General features: G+C 40.9%; 1 protein-coding gene and 3 non-coding genes across 4 annotated transcripts; 3 read left to right on the top strand and 1 right to left on the bottom strand.

The window, feature by feature from the left end:
* Positions 1-1,016: 1,016 nt before the first annotated feature.
* On the bottom strand, positions 1,017-6,131 carry pus3 (pseudouridylate synthase 3). The gene is made up of 7 exons (XM_072678923.1): positions 6,047-6,131; positions 5,085-5,517; positions 3,731-3,999; positions 3,445-3,628; positions 2,102-2,211; positions 1,781-1,959; positions 1,017-1,541 (listed from the first exon to the last, which is right to left on the bottom strand). Exons 2-7 carry the CDS (start codon positions 5,499-5,501, stop codon positions 1,261-1,263), a joined length of 1,440 nt encoding a protein of 479 aa, XP_072535024.1. The 5' UTR covers positions 5,502-5,517; positions 6,047-6,131; the 3' UTR covers positions 1,017-1,260.
* Positions 6,132-6,920: 789 nt separating this feature from the next.
* trnay-gua (transfer RNA tyrosine (anticodon GUA)) lies at positions 6,921-7,007 on the top strand. The gene is given in 2 exon segments: positions 6,921-6,957; positions 6,972-7,007. It is a non-coding gene; the product is annotated as a tRNA-Tyr (tRNA).
* A 497-nt stretch (positions 7,008-7,504) lies between these two features.
* trnay-gua (transfer RNA tyrosine (anticodon GUA)) lies at positions 7,505-7,591 on the top strand. Its single transcript is given in 2 exon segments — positions 7,505-7,541; positions 7,556-7,591. It is a non-coding gene; the product is annotated as a tRNA-Tyr (tRNA).
* Positions 7,592-8,239: 648 nt separating this feature from the next.
* Positions 8,240-8,326, top strand: trnay-gua (transfer RNA tyrosine (anticodon GUA)). Its single transcript is given in 2 exon segments — positions 8,240-8,276; positions 8,291-8,326. It is a non-coding gene; the product is annotated as a tRNA-Tyr (tRNA).
* Positions 8,327-8,764: the final 438 nt, after the last annotated feature.

The following is an 8,764-nucleotide window of genomic DNA, read 5'->3' as shown; positions in this document are numbered from 1 at the left end:
AGTCCCTATCTGCTTCCATGTCCTCCCACTGCCTAAAAATATGGGGGATCAGGTGAATTGGTTACTCCATGGTGTGTGAATGAGTGTATGTGTGTCTGCCAAGATATGGATTGGTACTCTGTCCTGGGTGAACCCTGGACACGCTGCTGTGTGTAATGGATCATGTAGAGTGTTGATTGAAACATCCTTATGTGTTAAAAAGGTGGTGTGTAAGCCTAATGTTCACACATACACCAATTAAAAAATAAATAATTCGGAATTAAAAAAAAAAGTTTGGAAGATGCATCCAGTCACAATCCACTGTCACCTGCTGATACCAGCAATTAAATGTATTATGCTATATAAGACTCATTCATGAAATCATAATTCATATATAATGAATTATTCACTTTGAGAGCTTCAGAAGACTCACACCTCATAAGAAGAAATGGAAAAAAGGAAGCCCAAACTACTGCTACTATAGGGGGGTTAAAGAGTTAAAGGACAATTTTAAGTGTGGGATTTTCTTTTCTGACAAAATATGATTTTCTCCAAACAAAACAAAAAACTTTAGACCTTTTGTAACCCTGCCTTTGCAAAGGTAGTGAGTGTAGCCACGCTGATAGTGTGCGGTATCATTCTAATCATCTCTTTTTGCATTTTACCGTCAGGTTGCTTAAGGGAGTATTATGAAGGGGGGCAGGTAGGGTCTAGTAGGGACAACACATTTAGGAATCGTTTGCCTGATGTCTGCGTCTCTCCTTGCTCCCTTTTTCAGTGTCTTGATGGTTTTCTGTTTTGCCTTTAACTTTGGTGATGTTTTCACTGAAACTCCTTCTTGGAGATAAACCACAAAAGGACCCATGGACTCTTGAACTTTCAATGATCCATACCCTTTGCCCGGACTTTAACCTCTGGTGAGCTCTGTTCATTTTACTAACCAGAATTTTACTTCTAATTGAAAAAGCTTATAGAATTATGGTGTATCAAAGCCAAACAATTAAACTAAAAATACTCGGCCAAATAAAACATCCATCAGTTTTAATATTAACAAGGAAACAAACAAATCAAATAAAAAATAAAATAAAATAAAATAAAAAGAAATGGACTGAATGTCTAAGCAAAGCCAAGAGTCAATGTTTGGCTTTTCTCTAATCTTAACAAACGTCTGTCACTGAAGAGTGAAGATGTCCTCAAAATGGACATCCAAAGCTTCCAGTAATTTTAAATGCTCATGTATCCTCAGCTGAGTTCTACATCAGAGTAGGCGACTATCAAAGCTTATAACGTGGGTTGTACTGGGACATCCTTGTTGCTCAGCTCATCTTTCCCTTGCTGCTGTTCTGTGGAGGTCACGTGGTGCGAGTGTTTTGACCTCTTGCCCCTGAAGATGGCGGTCTCCTCCCCATTCTCTCCCTCTTCTCTCTCCAACCTCCCTCTCTTCACAAAGTGCTGGATTCTGGACTCCAAACTCTCACAGCGTGGACGTTCCAGCAGGGGGCGGTAGTTCCGCTGTCTAGAACCCTCCATCAGCCAGCAGCCCACAGAAGGGGGGACGTTGTCTAAAGACCAGACAAACACAAATACACACACACACACACACACACACACACACACACACACACAATTTAGATTTCCTTCAGCTTATAGAAACAGAAGATGCATTAATAAAAAAAACACATCACAGCTACTTTGTATTCCTATTAGGTTACTTAATGATCACATCTGATAATGATACAGTAATATCATCCCTAATCTGATCCCAGTGGATACTACACAGCAAGTCAGTGCACGTACACACCTGTAGCTGTGTTCCACAGGCCTTGCATCATGCTGTGCAGGACCTGGGCCTTGACTGCAGCCTGAGTCCACTGTTGATGCAGGGAATTGAGCACATGGCTCTCCTCTTCAGGCTCTTTATTCCAATTCAACCCCTCAAAATGGCACTCATGCAACACCAGCGGGTAGTCCACCGCCATACTGCACAAACAGCACACGCAAAAACCTTATAATACATCATCGCACAATTACAGCATTGTCATTAATCTCTACTGCTCACTGACAATCAATCAGTGATGCTCAGCTATACTGTACCCTTTTTCAAATCAGCAGTTCGACCCACCTGTACTGAGGCTTCCTGGGATTGTTCTCAACATCAAACAGCTCATCAATGATCTCTGGTGCTTCCAGTTTTTGGCCAATGAGAAGCAGCACTGCCATCATACAGCGAACCTGCAGGCATGTTAAGTCAACAATTAGCGGGATGGACAACAACTGGCATGCTCCTAGGACTATCTGGGCAGTCATGATACAGACTCACCACAAAATTCTGTGACTTTATCCCTCAGACAAAGCTGGACATATTAAAAAGCATTAGAAAAGTGATGAAGCGTTCAAGAAATGTATTAGTAACTCCTCACAATTCAAGAATCTTTTTAATAAAGCAGAATCTAAGTTGTCACATTTATCATTTGTTGATATAAAACAAACAGAAAAACAAAAGTGCAGGTGCAAATCTGTTAATACAGAATGTAAGGGTAATAAACTATATAACTATGTAACCAATAAAACCTAACATATTAACAATACATTAAAATGAAGGGGGGGGGGCTCCATTTATTTGTAAAAGATTTCATATCACAGAGATCAGAATCAGGATCTCTGGAGCTCCTGGCTGGTTGGTTTTGGTTTGACTGGAGGGAGCACATGCTAGTCTTCACCCATCCAGTGCTGGTAAGAGAGTAAGCCAGGTAGTGTACCTGGTGTACATTGGAAATGACTCAAATCCAGCATAAAACCCAGTATAAATGCATTAATGCAACAAATTTATAATTCCACTCATTCATATTTTTACCCTCCCCTCTCACCATTCGTTGTTGCACAGTCTAAAGCTCAGCTGCTTGTACATTGTGGGTTGCTATTATAGAATCCACAAATGCAGTTCTCTCACCCATATACAGCTTTTAACAGGATGTTAAATCAAAAGGTTTCAAACAATTGTTTCTGCATGAGAATTAATAAAAATTTAAAAACATAGGGTTACAAATGATACCATTAACCAGCAGCAAGTTCACAAAATCAAATACAATGAGGGGCCTAGTTGCCATCAAGAGCCTCCACTGTAACAAAATCTATGAAAAGGAAAGCAAGAGGCCACAACTGCAGATGAGTGGATCATGTGAACCCTGCATTCACATACTGAAAGTGACAGTGAGTTATTGAAAATACTACATATATCATAAAAAAGCACATTTAGTCCCCACATATTTGAAATACATTGTCACTTTTTTCTTTATTTTTAGTAACTGAATCATTTATTGTATGATTTATTATTTTAATCATCTGGCAGTCCTAGTAAATATTCTTGTAACGTAATCATTTGACCTGATGTTAAATAATCAGCTGTGAGGAGCACAATGAACTGAAATAGCTATATGGAAAGACTGTATGTACGTGAGTGCTGACCTGGTGGTAGAGAAAAGCGAGTCCTTTAACCTCAAACACATAAAGCTGCAGGGGGTTAACAGCAGAGGGATCACAGGGCTGGGCTGGCCGCACACTGGCAGACTGGATGGTCCTCTGGAACTGCAGCACTCCATTTCCCACATCCATCTTACACAGGTTCCTATAGTCATGTGTGCCCTCATACCTGCAGACATTTCCTCTTTCATTAGGAAACAGCTTGGACAAGAGAGGCTAACAGTACTTGTTATTTCTGAATTAGTGGGCTGTTCTCATCTCCTCCACTCACCGCCTGGCTGCCGTAGCCATTCGCTCAACATCCAGGTCTCCACAGGGAAAGTAGTACCGGTAGGTTCGGTACTGGCAGTCGAAACGTGCGCTGAAACCAGTCTCCGCCGGCGCCCAGCAAAGCGCTCTGATGTCTGGGGGCAGAACCCTGTTTAAAATCTTAACGTAGGGCAGTTCTGCCGTGGGAGCACTACTTTTAGGTTCAACACCATCAGGAACGGTCACACCCAAACCACTGTACTGACAGGAGCGCAGGTCAATGGATATGACCTAAGAGAAAGGGAGGGAGAGAGAAATTGAAATGAATGACAACTAGTTTTGTTAGAATTGTATTTAAGGATGCATCGAAATAGGAACTGTGGCACTACCTGGCGTTTTATGTCTTCCAAAATGTAAATAATGGGACTACATTTACCACTAGACTGTAGAGGCATTAAAAATATATATGTCACACACTGTAGCATCTGAATTTAACCAAACATCGCCTATGAGGGGCAATATGGCAATATCTTGTCATTATTATCTTGATAAACTATATACCAATACTTTTTTCGGAGCATACTGTTAATATCGTCAGTATTTCTAGAACATTACCCAACTATAATGTTCCATAATTCATGGAATTCATGGAAATGCATGAATTTTGAACACGGAAATGCTGGTGCATTCTGAAACTAAACTAGATTTGTATATATAGGGGATATTGTTGTTACATTATTCAGTTCACGGAGTTCAACAGCTATGCAGATTCAAGAATGTCCTTACAACACGCCACATCATTTATAAATAAAGCCAATCTAATGATGTAGCCAATCATTAGTGCTCTATTGCCTCCACTACAGCATGTGGTGCTGGACGTAATGCAATTTGAACAGAGTGGCTTAATTCTTGTAGCAGTTCCATTTGCCTATAGAAATCTACATGTGCTGCTGTTGCCAGATGTTGGGAAAGACGTCAGTAAATAGGACTTGAAAGAAGGACAGTTACACCTGATTCAGTTACAGCTGATTGGTAACCTGTTTATGTATGTGCCCTGAATAGTTACTGACTGTGGCCCAGCCCTGCCTTCCTCATTTGACAACAGAAAAAGGCTGTGAAACTGACTTGGTGCGTCTAGTGCTAGTACGAGTACAAGGCTGGGTTGATCGCCCCCATCCCCAAACACTTGGCCAACAGTGTTTCCTGCGGACAGACACTGAACGCTGATTAAGGGATAGACGATGACTGTACATGGAAAGAGGTGAGCTATAGCATCTTACTGTACATTTACTGTATCTTTTAGACTTGAACAGTTGGTATGGTAGATGGTAGGTGCACCTGGCCAAATGACCAGGTATAGGTAGATGGACCTATACCTGCGAGTAAGCACTGACTCCTTTGTCAGTGCGGCCACAGCGGTGGTAGTTAGAGCTCTGCCTATCCTGGATCAGCCTGGTCTTCAGAAGCGCCTCGAACAGCCGTGCCTCCACAGTGTTGTCTGTGTTCTCCTGCACGGCAAAGCCCTGGTAATTCCACCCCAAGTAGGCCAAGCGCAGTGCCACATGCCGCCGAGGGTGTGCGGAGAAGTCAAACGGCCGCTCTGCTTTTTTCCCTCTCCTCCTGACCCCTCCATTCTCCTGGCTCTTCACTTCTGCAGGGACAGGATCAGGAGACACTGCAGTCCTCTCCTCCGCTGCTCCATCCCTCTTTACCCTCAGCTGAGCCTTCAGTCTCTCCAATTCTTCCTCCAGTGCCTTCACACGGGCCAGCAAGCCCTCCTCAGATACGCTCATGACACAGCAACATGCACTGCAATGGAAAACAAAACAAAACAAAACAGTGTCACTGCTAGATTGAGCACTATGATGGCTGCTGTTTCTCAGTCCTGCTCTCCTGGCTTTCCCCAAGTAGACACACACTTGTTTCTATGCATATCCCCTCCTGAGCTACTGGGCTACTTCTGCACCAGTGTGGAGAACCACTGCACTGTGAGCCTTGTTTGCTTGAAGAAATCCCAGAGAAATCGCAGCTACCACTAGCTACTTATGCCACTGTCTCTGATGTGGATTTGTCATGGTATTAAGGTGGAAACTAGCTACAACACTTGGGTATTAAACTCTCTGAAAGAAGCGATACACTTTATTCGGCCTAGTGTTCACTTCAGTGTGAAAGCAGCACACACACACACACACACAGGAGCTTTTTACGAGGCTAAGCATGTTGATGTTGATGGGGAAACGAAGCTAGCACTAGCTAGCTACATAGCCTCGTGTGTTGGCATTACTACAGACCCCAGTTTACGACCCCATACAAGCATACAGGCGCTGCAAGACTGTACCTTAATGCTCACAGACGACGAGACGCTATTTTCGCTCCTGTAAGGAGATAAGAACACGTTGTCGCCTCAACACATGATCTAAAGGGAAGGCGAACTGACGTCAGGCTCGTCCCGGCCAAACACTTCAAAATAAAAGTCCCTCTAAAAGCGTGATTCACTGGAATCATTGTTTCTCATACGTTTTAAATACGACAGATTATTTTCACGAATGCTAAACAAGTTCCAAATGTCTGTACCCAATAAGAATAATTTCTTCTATTAGTTATATATTTTTATTTCAAATGAAAACAAAAATACTAGAAGCCGAATGGTATAATCGTATTTCGTATTTTCTGTACAAGCAGCTATCTAGCACTACGACTTTTATGTAGTTAATATATCAATTTTTAGACAATATAATATATTTTGCCAAACAACAAACCTTTTTGCATTGCATGATTGTAAGAAGTATATTTTAGGCAAAAATCGTAGATAACATGCCCATTCAGAAATACCACGTTAGTCGCCAGGCTGCATTGCCGTTTATTTTGGTTTGCTAGCTAATAACTTGCTTTTCGAGGCATTACAACTCTTCAGGTTTCTGGTTTCTACCGCTGTGAACAACTCCAAGTTTCTTTGGGAACTTAAGAGAAGAGCTAAAAACCCGCTTCACATGTTGACTTCTAAACTATTGCCCATATATTCCACTTTAACTGTAGGACACTGGTTTTGCTGTTTTGACATTTAATAAAAATAAGAGTGGTGAAGATAGCTCATTTCAATGTCGGTAAAGATGGGCAGATAAATATGTAAAATAATCTGATTACAAAGAAGGGATAGATCGACCGTGAGTTAATCGATCAACTTGGACAACCCGGAGCAAACGCGCCAGAGCCCTTCGATAGCTCAGTTGGTAGAGCGGAGGACTGTAGAGGCTGCAGCTGAAATCCTTAGGTCGCTGGTTCGAATCCGGCTCGAAGGAGGCAAACTTTTGAAGGTGCTGTACTGTGTCAAATGAACTTTAAAAAGTGAGCAAAGCAAAGCTCACTCCAACAGATTCATTTCTTGGCATTGCATCAAACAGTGGATCTTCCAACTGCTGATCATAGCAGGGCTATGGTTCTCAGATCTGGTCCTGGAGCAGCACTGCTCTGAAAAGTGTTGCATTTCAGAAGAATTTGGGGGAGAAGACAGAGTATTGGATCAAATGAATAATAATAATAAAAAACATAATAATAATAATAATAATAATGTTTATATTGTGATTTGTTAATGAAAAGGTAACTGATCAACATGGACAATCTGACTCTATGTCAATGCTACATTCAGACCCTTCGATAGTAAAAATAAAAATAAAATAACATATATAATAATAATAACAATAACAACAATCATAATCAATAATACTGTTTATATTGTGATTTGTTAATGAAAAGGTAACTGATCAACATGGACGCCCTGACCCAACTACATTTGCACCCTTCGATAGCTCAGTTGGTAGAGCGGAGGACTGTAGTGGCTGCAGCTGAAATCCTTAGGTCGCTGGTTCAAATCCGGCTCGAAGGAGGCACGCTTTTGAAGGTGCTAATTCAGAAGATGCAGTGGCATTTGAGGGAAGAATGTACACAAGACAAAAGCATATTGGATTAAAAAGTAAAAAATAATAATAATAATAATCGTTAATATCTTGAGGTGTTAATAATGACTGAACCGATTAACATAGACAACCTGAAAGAGTCATGCTACAACCCTTTGATAGCTCAGTTGGTAGAGTGGAGGACTGTAGAGGCTGCAGCCGAAATTTGGGTTGGAATCCAGCTCGAAGAAGTCACACTTTTGAAGGTGCTGTACTGTGTATAACTATGTATGTGACAAATGAACTTTAAACATGAAGAATGTGTGAAAAGTGAGCAAAGCAAAGCTCACTCCAACAGATTCATTTCTTGCCATTGCAGCAAACAGTGGATCTACTACTAATCATAGCAGGGCTATGGTTCTCAAATCTGGTCCTGGAGCAGCACTGCCCTGAAATGTGTTGCATTTCAGAAGATCCAGTGAAATTTGGGGGTAAGAAAGAGTATTGAATAAAATACATTTAAAAATAAAAAAACATAATAATAATAACAATAATAATAATAATAATGTTTATATTGTGATCGGTTAATGAAAAGTTAACTGATCCACCTGGACAACCTGACTAAACTTTTCCCAGACCCTTTGATAGCTCAGTTGGTAGAGCGGAGGACTGTAGAGCCTGCAGCTGAAATCCTTAGGTCGCTGGTTCAAATCCGGCTCGAAGGAGGCACACTTTTAAATGCCTCTCACTGCTCATGTTTGTAACAAAGAAACTTTAAACGTGTGTAAAATAAACAGTGAGCAAAGCTCCTAGCAACATTTTTATTTCTGGCATTGAAGCAGTGGTTCTACCAAGCACTAACATAGCAGGGCTGAAAACTTTCTGGATTTGCTGGGAGATCTGCTGGGAAATAATATTTTTTATTTATTTATTATTTATCACTATTTTCTAAACTCCTTTATCATTTACAACTGTGGTTCTGGTCCTGGAGCACCACTGTCCTGAACAGTGTTGTAATTCAGAAGATGCAGTGGCATTTGAGGGAAGAATGTACACAAGACAAAAGCATATTGGATTAAAAAGTAAATAATAATAATAATAATAATAATAATAATAATAATAATAATAATCGTTAATATCATGAGGTGTTAATAATGACTGAA

The sequence above is a fragment of the Salminus brasiliensis genome, chromosome 5 (genome assembly GCF_030463535.1).
Source record: "Salminus brasiliensis chromosome 5, fSalBra1.hap2, whole genome shotgun sequence".
Classification (NCBI taxonomy): domain Eukaryota; kingdom Metazoa; phylum Chordata; class Actinopteri; order Characiformes; family Bryconidae; genus Salminus; species Salminus brasiliensis.
This window is presented reverse-complemented; position numbering and strand designations above follow the sequence as displayed.